This window comes from Chanodichthys erythropterus, chromosome 11 (genome assembly GCF_024489055.1).
Source record: "Chanodichthys erythropterus isolate Z2021 chromosome 11, ASM2448905v1, whole genome shotgun sequence".
In the NCBI taxonomy this organism is placed as follows: Eukaryota; Metazoa; Chordata; class Actinopteri; order Cypriniformes; family Xenocyprididae; genus Chanodichthys; species Chanodichthys erythropterus.
The window spans coordinates 53,844,043-53,858,209 of NC_090231.1; the positions used below are offsets into that span (position 1 = coordinate 53,844,043).

The window sequence follows — 14,167 nt, forward strand, 5'->3', positions numbered from 1 at the left end:
GGTGTGGGTGAGACAGCTTCGGCACGGTGGCCGTCTCTCCCCCCTCTCAGGGACCCGAGCAGAGCTTTCCCAATAGATCTTTATTTACAGCACAGGAGTCGGAAACGGCTGGTCAATCCATTTAGCCTAAGGCCACTGATTTGTTCGTATTTACTGCAACACCCAAAGAAAAGCCGAGGTATTTTTCCCTCTCTCCTTCCTATTGATTCGGCTCTTAGAAAATCTGCTCTGCTGTCTAAACACTATTGATCCCCCTGCTCTCCTCGCCAGCTCTTGCACCAGTGTATAAAGGGACTGGATGAATTGAAATTTCATTTCCGACAACTTGTTCCTTTTATTTTTTACTTTTTTTTTGACCGAGAAGCAAGAGCGTCGCTCAGCGTGGGTCAATAGCCCCATGAAGGCTGAAGGTAGAGGTCAGTAGAAGTGAACTGCGCTACTGAGGGTCTTTACTGTATGTGGAGCACTGCCATGAGGTGTGCATTTGATCAAAACGAGGTGTCATCTATTTTTTGTGCACTAAAACATCTGTGTGACCCATAATGTGTTTGTGTGTCTAACTACAGGAATCATGTGGGCTCCAGAGGGCACGAGAGGAGCTGACAGCAAGAGAGAAGGAGTGGAGGAAAGAAAGATCTGCCCTTCAGGAGCAGCTCAACAGCATCAGAAAGGAGCTCCACAGCGCCACCATCAGGGTACTGCCACCAAATCTTTCTTCCCATTAGCCTGAGATACAATCGATCCTTTTCACAACTATTATAGTCGTTAATAAGTTGTCATAGTTGGGTGAACTTCTATTGTGGTGAAGGGAAACTACAAAAAATATCATTTTTGTATTCCCATTTGCTGCATGAGATTCTCCAGCTTTGTTGTTGTTGAGCAACAGTTAAAGCTCCGCCCTCTTCTGGAAAGCTCATTTTCATTTAAAGGGACACACACAAAAATGGCTTGTTTTTGCTCACACCCAAATAGGGGCAAATTTGACAAGCTATAATAAATGATCTGCGGGGTATTTTGAGCTGAAACTTCACAGACACATTCTGGGGACACCAGAGACTTATTTTACATCTTGTGAAAAGGGGCATTATAGGTCCCCTTTAATGCCAAGATAAGGAAACACAAATTATAGAGTAATAAATGTACATTTTTAAAAAATGAAAATATACAAAAAATGTTGCTAGATTTACAATGTTAAAAACCGTGGAAACGCGTCATCATAAAAGTCAGTGAAAAGGGTTCATGCTGCTCAAAAGGGGCAGGCCTTGTTTTAATTATCATAAATATTCATATAACGACCATGAGAACATCCCACATTCCATTCCCAGCTCTTAATGTTGATGCATATTTTAATAGATTATCATTACCGCCATCGTAACTCTTATTACGGTAGACGTAATTACCAGATTTACGGCAGAATATTATTTTCTTCCCCTGCAGCCGTTTTGCCTAGCAAACCTAATTTTTCCTCCGTCGTAAACAGGCTGCTTCTTAGTCTGCGACCCCCTCCCAAAACGTAGAGCCGTTGATAATGATAAACACACAAACAGGCCACGGCAGCTGCGTCCGTGCCTGTACGATACTCCATCTGAATTGCATATCCGCCCTGCCGCTGAGATTGTCATAAGCCGTATTAAGAAAAATGGTCACGCGGTTTGACACAAATTGGAAAATGACATTTGGAAAGCGCCGCTGTGGTGGAAATTAGAGATATTAAAATTATAAATCAATGTCTGGGTAGAAGGAACGGATGGGGGGCGGGGGTTAAAGGTCCCCTCATGACTAGGGCTAATCTAAATCCACCGGGCTTTGATTGTTCATCCACTGTCCACTCGTGAAGAAAGGAAAGGAGGATATTGTGTCTTTTATATGGAGTCAAGTCAGCTTATTTAGCAGCTCCCACACCACAACCTGCTAATGGATCATCTCAAAGGTGTGATATGCATTATGCAAAGGCATCCACTTGACACTTTTAACGAAGTCTTTCCTCCCTGTGCGTCTCACCTTCAGTTGCCTTTGTTCGTGTGTGTGTGTGTGTGTGTAGGAAGAGGAGCATCGGCTAAAAGTGCTGCAGATTGATGAACTCCAAAGAGAGGTTGACAAGACGCTGGCACTGCTTGAAAAGGAGAGAGAGGTCAGCAAACCCTTCTTAATAGCCTCCTGTGCGCTCACGTGAACTTTTACGCATTCCGTGCGAAAACGTAAGGATGTACCTCCGGTCACCGTGCACTTGCAGTACATACTTCTTTCTTTTTTTGTATTTTTTATGTCAGTTTCACAGTAAAAGGGTCCCAGAAGGTTGTGCCTGCTGGGATTCTGAAATCCTTGACACGTCCTTATTCGACTCAAGGCTCTTGCTGTGCCCTCGTACCCTTGATAGTGCTCAAAGCTCAGCGTGTTGTGCACATTGAGATAAAATAGAACAGTTTGCCACATTGACACGTCACTTTATTATTTGCGTTTTCTTCCTCAGCTCTCCTGAGTTCTGAACATCTGCTGCTTGGTTGCATTGGTATTGTCAATACACTGGTTGAGAAGAGGCTCAGGGATTCTGAAATCCTTGACACGTCCTTATTCGACTCGAGACTCTTGCTGCGCCCTCGTACCCTTGATAGTGCTCAAAGCTCAGCGTGTTGTGCACGTTGAGATAAAATAGAACAGTTTGACACATTGACACGTCGCTTTATTAGTTGCGTTTTCTTCTTCAGCTCTCCTGAGCTCTGAACATCTGCTGCTTGCATTGGTTGCATTGGTATTGTCAATACACTGGTTGAGAGGAGGCTCAGGGATCATACTTTGTTGTCTGATTTCACAGTTTGACCTTCAGGCTGAAGATTGACTGTTTCTATGCTACAGGTATTCTGAGCACAGGAAAGCAATGTCATTTCAAGCACCTGTTGAGAGCTTTCACTCTCCATTTGCTTTCAGTAACGTCTAGAATCCAAAGAAGACTATCTCAGGTCTGAAGTTGTCTTTCTCTCATAGTCAAATTATATTGAACGGAAAGATCAAATTTAGTAATGATGTAAATGAGATGTAAATATTTAATTTGATTATGATCCTTTGCACAATGATGTAATGCATCGTTTATTATTTATAGAGTTAAGATTTAATTTGATCCATTTGTATTTATATTTATATCGTTTTATTTATATAATAACCATTTATTTATCTATTATTATTATTAATTAATTAGAATTATTCTACTTTATACCATATTCTGCAGACACAGATGTAACTGTAGGGACAATTTACATTTGTAAATTGGAATATTGACAACAAGGTAAAGGTAAAACTTTATTTTAGGCTCTTTTAACTAGTTGTTTATTAGCATGCATATTACTAGTATATTGGCTATTTATTAGTACTTATTAAGCACATATTAATGCCTTATTCTACATGACCTTATTCTACATTCTTAATCCTACCAATACCTAAACTTAACAACTACCTTACTAACTATTAATAAGCAGTAAATTAGGAGTTTATTCAGGCAAAAGTAATAGTTAATAGTGAATATGTGTTCCCTATACTAAAGTGTTATCCCCCCAAAAAAACAGATTTTACATTTACAGTTGTGGTCAGAATTATTGGCACCCTTGGTAAATATGATCAAAGATGACTGTAAAAATAAATCTGCATTGTTTATTCTTTTGATCTTTCATTAAAAAAATCACAAAATTCTAACCTTTCATTGAAGGAAAACAGTTGAAAGTGGGGGGAAACTCACATTATGAAATAAACGTTTTTCTCCAAAACATGTTGGCCACAATTACTGGCACCCCTAGAATGTTTTACGAGTAAAATTTAACTGAAGTATATTCCCATTCATAATTACATTTTTTACCACACCAGGGTGATCATGAACATGAAATTGTCCAACTATGACTTCCTGTTCCACAGGTGAATAAACATGAGGAAACACAGAGGCCAAATTTCCTTAATCATTCATCACAATGAGTAAAACCAAAGAATATAGTTCTGATGTGCAGCAAAAGATTGTTGAGCTTCACAAAATAGAAAGTTGCTGTAAGAAAATGGCATTGAAAATCCCCATTTCCACTATCAGGGCAATAATTAAGAAGTTCCAATCAACTAAAATGTTACAAATCTGCCTTGAAGAGGACGCGTGTCTAAATCTTTCTAATGCGTGGTGAGGAGTGGCCAAAGATTCTTCAAGGATCACAGCTGGAGAACTGCAGAGATTAGTTGAGTCTTGAGTCTCAGAAAGCCTAAACAAATATCAAAAAGCACCTACAGCTATGGAAAAAATTAAGAGACCACTCCAAGTTCAGAAATCAATGTTAAGTGGTCTCTTAATTTTTTCCATAGCTGTATATCACCAAAAGTTGTTTAGGAGGATTTCAAGAAAAATCCTCTGCTCTCATCCAAAAACAATCTCCAGTATATTCAGTTGTCAGACAAGACTGAAACTTCAAACGGGACCGGCTTCTATGGTCAGATGAAACTAAAAAACAAGCTTTTTGGCAGCAAACCAATTAGATGGGTTTTGTTGCTGCACACATGGATAAAAAGTATCCCATGCCCACGGTTAAATATAGTTCTGCCCATCTGTTGTGGGCCTATTTTTCTGCTGGAGGTCCTGGACATCTTGTTCAGATACATGGTATCATGGATTCTATCAAATACCAACAGATAAAAAATCAAAACCTGACCGCTTCTGCTAGAAATCCAATAATGGGCTGTGGTTGGATCTTCCATCAGGACAATGATCCAAAACAAACATCAAAACCAACACAAAAAAATGTGTCACTGAGCACAAAATGAAGCTTCTGCCATGACCATCCCAGTCCCCTGACCTCTCAACCGTAAAGAAAATGAGTGGAGTGAACTGAAGAGAAGAAGCACCAACATGGAGCTGGGAATCTGAAGGATCTGGAGAGATTCTGCATGAAGGAATGATCTCTGATCTCTCCTCAGGTGTTCTCCAAACTCATCAGGCATTATAGGTGAAGACTCAGAGCTGTTATCTTGGGAAATGGAGGTTGCAAAAAGTTTTGAATAAAAGGGGTGCCAATAATTGTGGCCAACGTGTTTTGGAGAAAAAAACATTTATTTCATAATGTGAGTTTCCCCCCACTTTCAACTCTTTTCCTTCAATGAAAGGTTAGATTTTTGCTAATTTTATGAATTAAAGATTCAGATTTATTTTTACAGTCATCTTTGATCATATTAACCAATGGTGACAATAATTCTGACCATAACTGTACAACCACAACAAATGTATTTTTGTTAAGAATGCATAATACATTAAAGAATTATAATCAATTATCTGATTAATTATTAGCTGATACATCTTTACCTAAACCTAATTAATTGACAAAATGAATGATTAGTATTTTTTACTAAAACAAATTAAAATTGTGTGTTTCAATGCTTGTTTTCTATTTTGTTTTCAGCCTGTCTGCTATGGTTAACAGTTAGTCATCTCCTGGTAACATTACCTTTCTAGTATGTTGTGTTTTGTTTTAGTTCAGTTTGTTGTATAACCTATAATGATGGCCTTTCATTTTGTTACATTTTATTGCTTCATTGTGTATCTTAGTTTTCATGTTGTATCCTTAGTTCCCTTTCAGTCGGTCACGTTCGACGTACGTCAGTAGTGACCGACGAATTGGGATATCGCTTAGAGAGCCCTATCATCTTCGTGTAAACTAAAACAAGCCAATGGAATTGGCGTGCGATATTTGCATAATGCGCACCGCCCCCGACAGGTGTATATAAATAGGAAGCAGATGCAATCGCACTCTGTCTTTCGCTTCGGAGCCATTCACTGGTGTCCTATTTAGAAGACTCCTTTCTTCGTGTGTTTTTCTTACTAAAACACTGCCTCAGAAGAGGATCTGCAGCGAGCTTTGGTGCTGGTGAAGAGGGCACGTGCAGCGAGGTCGCGAGTGTCTGAGGAGCCGAGCTATAAGCTCTAAACTGCTGTTTTCACAGCAACACAAAAAAGAGTGTGTGTGAGGCAGCGATTTGGGCCGGTTCCTCGGTGTGTCAGGGAGTGGTGTACCTGACACATCGCGTCGCTCCCTGGGTGCTTCAGCACGAGTGAGTTGACTTCCCCTTCTAAAAGAGCTTTACAGACGAACCCTGACAGTATGTCATTTCGTCTGTGCGTTAATGGGTGCGGTCGTTCCCTGGTCCCTGCTGATGGGCACAATCGTTGCATCTCGTGTTTGGGCATTCTGCACGCTGAAGCAGCTTTTGTGGATGGTTCATGTTCCCATTGCGGGAACATGACTATCGCGATGCTGAGGTCGAGACTCTCCTTCCTGAAGTCTCAGGAAGCGGGGGTCCCCTCTCCTATGCCGCGTACGACCGTTTTTTCCGGCCCCGGGAACCGGAATGACGGTACGGCGCTGTATAGGAAGGGTGACCGGAGGATTACGGTCAGGGCTTCCCCGCCGAGCGGAAACGCTCCTCGGGCCCCTGCCGCCTCATCAGCACCGCAACCCATCGTGCCACCGTTGGTTTCCGCTGGGCCCTCTACGGACTGTCCAGCCGTTACCTTTGGTGTGCCGGCGGCGGATCAGATGTCGATCGCTGCATCGGAAGGTGAGCCTGAGTCCTCGGGGGAGGATTCGGACGCGCTGCCGCCCGGGACGGTAGCGTTGCCCGAGTCGGATCCCGAGCTTACGGCTGTGCTCTCCCGGGCCGCCTTGTGCGTCGGGCTTGAGTGGAACCCTCCACCCTGTCCCGGCCCATCTCGGTTGGACGATTGGTACTTGGCGGGGGGTCACGCTGGTCAAATCCAGCGTCCCCCCCCCAATGCCTTTCTTCCCGGAAGTACACGATGAGGTGACCAGGTCTTGGCAAGCTCCGCTTGGGGCTCGTACAGGGCCTGGTCCCTCGTCCGCCTTCACCTCCCTGGACGGCGGGCTAGCCAGGGGGTACGCGAAGATCCCGCCAGTCGAGCGGTCTGTTGCGACGCAGTTGTGTCCAACGGCCGCTGGCTGGTGCGGTGAGCCGCGTCTCCCGTCCCAGGCCTGTGAATTCTCAGCCGGTCTGACTGAGAAAGCTTACAGTGCCTGTGGGCAGGCTGCCTCTGCCCTGCACGCGGTGGCCCTTTTGCAGGTCTATCAGGCAAAAGCGCTGTCGCAGATGCCCCAGGAAGGTCCTGACCAACAGCTGCTTGGGGAGCTGCGCGCTGCCACTGACCTTGCCCTCCGGGCAACGAAAGTGACAGCGCGTTCTGTTGGCCAGGCGATGTCTACTCTGGTAGCCCAGCAACGCCACCTCTGGCTGACCTTGGCAGACATGAGGGAGACCGACAAACATCGGTTCCTGGATTCCCCCGTGTCTCCGGTCGGCCTTTTCGGCGACGCGGTGGAGAGCTGTGCCCAACAGTCCTCCGCTGCACAGAAGCAGGCTGAGGCTATCAGACATGTCATGCCACGGCGGTCCGCTGCTGCCTCCACCCAGCCGCCCGTGGCTCAGCCTCAGCCCGCTCGTCGCCGAGGGCGCCCGCCTGCGTCTTCCTCCGCCCCTGCTAAGTTGGCAAAGCAGCAGCCTACACCAGCCAAACAGCAGGGTGCCGGGCGCGGACGTGGTGCCCAGCCCGTCTCTGCCAGCCAGGTGGCAAGCGGTCGGGGAAAACTCGGCCCTGAGACGGGCGACCTGGAGCGGAAGGTTCCTGCCCTTTGGGAGAGTATTCCATCTGCTCTCCCACCCCCGGAGGAGGGCCGCGGGGGATTTTGTGGCGGCTGTCCATCTACCGCCGCTGGCTCTCCGGAGTCCAGCGGTACCCACTTTGCCACAAAAGGAGCAGTTTCCTCAAACTCCAGGTCACAACAGGGGGTGTCTGCCAGTGTGCCAGGCTCCGCCTCGCTGCTGTCAGCTCCCTCCCCATTCGCCAGCAGGTGGCAGTGTGATGGTGCAGACCGCGTCCCGTGCGCCGTCTCCCATGCACACTGCTGCCTCGCAGAGTCTGACCCCACTCCGGGCCGCCCCCAAGCTGTCCGGGTCGGGTCCCTCTCTGCCTTGCTGCCCCACCCCCGGTGCGTCTGTGGTGCCTTTGGTCCTGCTGGCTCAGTGTCTGGAAGCATGGAGCACGCTCCCCAGCCTGTCCAGTTGGCTCATTCGTACTATCAGACTCGGCTATGCGATTCAGTTCGCCCGGCGTCCCCCGGTCTTCAGGGCTGTCCACTTCACTCCGGTGTCGTTGGACAGTGCTCCTGTTCTCCGGGTGGAGATTGCTGTCCTCCTGGCGAAGGGTACAATCAAGCCGGTCCCTCCAGCCGATATGAAGTCGGGGTTTCACAGCCCCTACTTCATTGTACCATAAGAGGGCGGTGGGCTACGGCCAATCCTGGACCGTCCCCAGGATTGGTTTGCAGCAATAGACCTGAAGGACGCATACTTTCATGTCTCGATTCTGCCTCGACGCAGACCCTTCCTAGGTTGGTCTGCGTTCGAGGGTCGGGCATGTCAGTACAAAGTCCTACCCGACATGGTTGTAGCTCCCAACCGGTTGGGTCTTCAGGTCAACTGGGACAAGAGCAAACTCGCCCCCGGGTAGAGGATCTCTTGTTTCGGTCTCGAGCTAGACTCGGTCGCACGGACTGCGCGTCTCACCGAGGTGCGCGTCCAGTCGGTGTTGAACTGCCTGAGCTCGCTCAAGTGCAGGACAGCGGCTCCACTGAAAGATTTTCAGAGGCTCCTGGGGCATATGGCATCTGCAGCCGCGGTAACGCCGCTCGGATTGCTTCATATGAGACCGCTTCAACACTGGCTCCGCGGCCGGGTCCCGAGATGGGCGTGGCAGTGCGGCACGCTCCGTGTCCCCGTGACACCGAGCTGCCGTCGCACCCTTATCCGGTGGTTGGACCCTTCGTTTCTGTGGGCCGGAGTACCCCTCAAACGAGTGTCCAGGCACGCTGTGGTCTCCACAGATGTCTCTGCCACGGGATGGGGGGCCACGTACAACGGGCATGCAGTGACAGGTCTTTGGACGGGGCCTCAGCTGCATTGGCATACCAATTGCCTCGAGTTGCTAGCGGTTCGTCTTGCGCTGGCCCGCTTCAAGGAGCTGTTGTCAGGCAAGCACGTTCTAGTCCGCTCACTAAGCATTGCGGCCGTTGCGTACACCTACCGTCAAGGTGGTCTACGCTTCCGTCGCATGTTGCAACTCGCCCGCCATCTCTTGTTGTGGAGTCAGAAGGATCTGAGGTCCCTTCGGGCCACTCGTGTCTCAGGTGTGCTCAACCGTGCAGCCGACGAGCTGTCACGGCAGCATCTACTTGCGGGCGAGTGGCGGCTCCACCCCCAGGCGGTCCAGCTGATTTGGCAGCGGTTCGGCGAGGCCCAGGTAGTCCTGTTTGCCTCCCCGGAAACTGCCCTCCGCCAGTGGTTTTATTCCCTGACCGGCGGCACGCTCGGCACGGATGCCCTGGCACACAGCTGGCCCCCGGGTCTGCGCAAACATGCGCTTCCCCCAGTGAGCCTTCTCGCACTATTCATGTGCAAGGTCAGGGAGGACGGGGAGCAGGTTCTGTTAGTGGCTCCGTACTGGCCCACTCGGACCTGATTCTCAGACCTCATTCTCCTCGTGACAGCACCTCCCTGGCCGATTCCTCTGAGGAAGGACACCCTGACTCAGAGACGGGGCACCCTGTGGCACCCGCCTCCCGATCTGTGGAACCTCCACGTGTGGTCCCTGGACGGGATGCGGAGGTTCTGAGTGATCTCCCGCAAGCGGTCGTAGACACCATCACTTCCGCTAGAGCTCCTTCTACTAGGAATCTCTACGCGCTGAAGTGGAACCTGTTCGTCGAATGGTGCGCCTCTCGCCGAGAGGACCCCCGATCATGTTCGGTCGGATCCGTGCTTTCCTTTCTGCAAGATGGGTTGGAGCGAAGGCTGTCTCCCTCCACCCTCAAGGTGTATGTTGCCGCCATTGCCGCACATCACCATGCAGTTGAGGGTAAGTCCCTGGGGAAACACGATCTGATCGTCAGATTCCTGAGGGGGGCCAGGAGACTGAATCCTCCTCGCCCTTCCTCCGTACCCTCTTGGGATTTGACCCTGGTTCTCACAGCTCTCCGGGGTCATCCCTTCGAACCTTTGCAATCAGTCGACCTGAAACTAATGTCTCTTAAGACGGTTCTTCTGGTTGCATTGGCTTCCCTGAAGAGGGTAGGGGATCTGCATGCATTTTCGGTCGACGAAACGTGCCTAGAATTCGGGCCCGGTGCTTCTCACGTCATCCTGAGACCCCGGCCTGGATACGTGCCCAAGGTTCCTACCACTCCCTTCAGAGATCAGGTAGTGAACCTGCAAGCGCTGCCCTCGGAGGAGGCAGACCCAGCCCTAGCTTTGCTCTGTCCCGTCCGCGCTCTGCGCGTTTACGTGGACAGAACGCGAAGCTTTAGGACCTCAGATCAGCTCTTCATCTGTTACGGAGGCCAGCAGAAGGGAAAGGCTGTCTCCAAGCAGAGGATGGCCCACTGGATAGTGGATGCCATCGCCTTGGCGTACGAATCCCAGGGCGTGCCTTGCCCGCTCGGGTTGAGAGCCCACTCCACCAGAGGGGTGGCCTCTTCCTGGGCGCTGGCTCATGGCGCCTCGCTGACAGATATCTGTAGAGCTGCGGGCTGGGCGACACCTAACACGTTCGCTAGGTTTTATAGCCTACGTGTAGAGCCGGTATCCTCGCGTGTACTCGCATCCACTAGTCGGTAGACGTGTTGTACCCACTCTAAGTGTCGGCTTGCAATGCCATTCCCGCCTCTGGCCGGATACGTGCATACTTTCACTCCAGTCGCGTTCCCCGCTTGGCGAACCCTGTCGAGTTCCTCCGCCTCCCCCTTCGGCTCGGACATTGCGGAGTGTCTGATGCCAGGCCTACATCCGTCGCTGACGCTGTCTGTTGGCTGGGGCCCATATGTCGTGACCCCTCTACGTGAGCGGTCCCATATGTGTATTTTCCACGGTTTAAAACTCCCTACGGGCCGAGTCCGTGTCTTTCCCTTAGCAGAGCCAGCTCTGCTGTCACCTGTCAGATGAGTCTCCCCCTAACCAGGTGGAGCCATCCCAGGGACTCCATATGCGTACTACCCCTCCGGGCCAGTCCATATGTGCATTCCCACGTAAACTCCTCCCCCATTGGGTAGGTAGTGGTTTCCGCAGCGTCCCTTACGGGTTCGCTTCCCCAGTGTGTCTAGTTTACTTAGTGGGTAGTGGTTAGACAGCAGTAGACTCTCTCGGTGTAAGCTCGCCCCCTTCACCGCCAGCCGGTGCTATGGGCGGCTGAGCTTGCGCTGGGCACTGGAAGGGGTTTCGTAACTGTGGCGCTTTAGTTGGGATCCCAATTCGTCGGTCACTACTGACGTACGTCGAACGTGACCGACTGAAAGGGAACGTCTCGGTTACGTATGTAACCCTCGTTCCCTGAAGGAGGGAACGGAGACGTACGTCCCGTCGCCACAGTTTCTGTACCCTCGCTGTAGTGCGGACACCAGTTGTCTCCTCAGCGAAAAACAGAGTGCGATTGCATCTGCTTCCTATTTATATACACCTGTCGGGGGCGGTGCGCATTATGCAAATATCGCACGCCAATTCCATTGGCTTGTTTTAGTTTACACGAAGATGATAGGGCTCTCTAAGCGATATCCCAATTCGTCGGTCACTACTGACGTACGTCTCCGTTCCCTCCTTCAGGGAACGAGGGTTACATACGTAACCGAGACGTTATCTGCTAAAGTAATCATCAAAACACAAGATATGCACTTCTAAGTTGTATTTTTAAAAAAGCCAGACATTAAATGTGAATTGATTGTTTCATCACTTGTTTAACACTCACACCTTGCATGAGACCTTGCGTGTGTTTTCCCTACAAAAGAACGATAGAGGATATCAATCGCTGCACGCAATACAACAAAAAACCATTGTTACATTCTCCTGTAGTTTACCTATGCAGTAGAGATCAGATAGATCATCTTCTCTAGGACGCACTCTGAAGGACTGTGCATTTCTTGACTTTCTTTTCCTGTTGTTCTTATGCATTCATCCCTCAGCACCTCTCCGTTCTCTTCATCTCTCCCTCTCTCTTGATGCAGGATTGTGTAAAGGCCGAGGAGCTGGAACGACTGAGAGAAGATCAACTCAAGGACAAGGTCTCTGAACAATCCACTGCCTATTAGCTTCTAAGCAATGTCTTCCTCACCGCAGTTAAGTGCCAGTCATAACCTTGCCATAATTTGAATTAGAGCTGCAACAGCACGTGTTTTTAACACCGAGACCCCACTCGCTCGCCTACACAATCGCCAGTGATGGCTCTGCTCAAAACAACATCTAATATTATGACTGGCCCTAAAATAAGATCTAATATTAATGTGCTGCAGAGGCCAGATCTCAGCATCAGGAGGTACAGTTGACGCCAGTCACGCTCAACAGGCCACTATTGAAAAGCTACTCTGAAAAAACTGACGTGCAAAAGACATACTTTCTAAGTTAACTAGTCCAGAGGTTTTCAAACTTGTTGATGACCCTTAACCCAAACATAATGATGAATGAGGAACCCCCTTCCTAAAATATCAAGGAAACTATATATTTTAATGTATACTTATACTATATATAATAATTATGTAAGTATAAATGAAAATATTAGTGTAATTATACTATTGTGATATAAGTAAAAATAATTTGTAACACTTCATATTCCAGTGTTCATGTAACGTTACATGTAGTTATTATAAATTTATAACAGTAAACCAAACCAAATGATTACACTGTAACAAAGACACGATGTGGCGATTAATTAATCTAATTAATCGCAATTTAATTGCACAACAAATTTGGCAGAGAAATTACCCCCAAAAGATCAGAGACATTACAAAAAGTAGCTTTAGAAAAAAATATTTTATTTGAATCAACATGAGGGTGAGTAAATGATGATGGAATTTTCATTTTTGAGTAAACTATCAATTTAATGCTTTTTTTGTTTGTTTGATTGTTTTTTAAATTATTATTATTAATATGGAAATGTGATTATTTATTTATTTATTCATTTTTTTTTTATGAAATGATCCTCTAAAAAAGAATCTAAAACTGCCAGTAGGTGGTGGTAAATGTTTTAATGAGTGAGTCATTGAGTCATTCATTCATTCGATTCATTCAAAGGGCTGATTCATTCAGGAATGAAGTAAATGGAGCTCATTATCAATGGGCCATTGAATCATTGATTCACCCGATCGATTCGCTCAAAACGCGGATTCATTCAGAAAGGAAACACCGCTGTGTGCTGCTCGGAGACGCACAACCGTTCTGCTCTGGCTTTAATATTTTCATTGGCAAAATTGAGCAAAAGCAGACATATGTCTATGTCTAAAATATAACACAATATTAACTTCTGATTTATTGAACTGTTGTATAAAATCAATATCACATTTGCACACATTTGACAAAAACAGTACTTGTGTGATATTGCGCTCGTTAATGGTGTAGATTGCTTAACTGTATCATATGGCATAAATATAAGACGACAACTCATACAGGGGCATTTTTGACCAGATATCTTGAATTTTAGGATCATTCTAACTGCATTCTATAGGCTCCGCCACGCACAGTTGTTGCCCTGCTTCCTATTCGTCATCAATCAACTGTATGAAATGTCAGATGACCTACGGAGGTCGGGCGGGGCAGGTGCATTAATTTCGTTAATAATTTTAACGCATTATTTTTCACCGTAACTAATTAATCTAATAAATGCATTAAAGGTACAATTTGTGATGTTTTTTTCCGCTAGAGAGGTCGCTAGAAGCCTATTCAAAACAGAGGCATAGTTTGATGACGCCAAGTTTTAGAGCGGAATCTTGGGACATGTGGTCTCCATCTCAACGGACGGTGCAAAAGAATAGGGATTGGAGTCTGGAAGAACTCATGTTCGTGGATGTGATTATTAACGTTACTGTAGTATGAAGCAGAGCAGGACTGAGTGTTGTGGGAGCTGAACGAGGAGCTGGAGCGATTGATCAACACACGCCTCACGAGCAGTGGGACTTTTATTATGACACAGTCGTCGGCGCCGCTTCCGCTTTTCCGGTCATGAGTTTACAGGAGCTTTCCTTGTCGACAGAACCAGCGGCAGATGGTAAACAGTAATTATGTTCCATAAATAATTAACACAATCCACCATAAAACGTGCAAGAAG

At 47.5% G+C, this 14,167-nt stretch overlaps 1 protein-coding gene across 1 annotated transcript in view; it reads left to right on the forward strand.

The window, feature by feature from the left end:
• LOC137030786 (polyamine-modulated factor 1-binding protein 1) overlaps nt 1–14,167 on the forward strand; it is a 216,858-nt gene that overhangs the window by 123,241 nt on the left and 79,450 nt on the right. Inside the window, exons 5-7 of the mRNA XM_067401220.1 lie at nt 567–695; nt 2,042–2,131; nt 12,075–12,131. Coding sequence (XP_067257321.1) covers nt 567–695; nt 2,042–2,131; nt 12,075–12,131 — 276 coding nt within the window. The remainder of the gene's footprint in view (nt 1–566; nt 696–2,041; nt 2,132–12,074; nt 12,132–14,167) is intronic.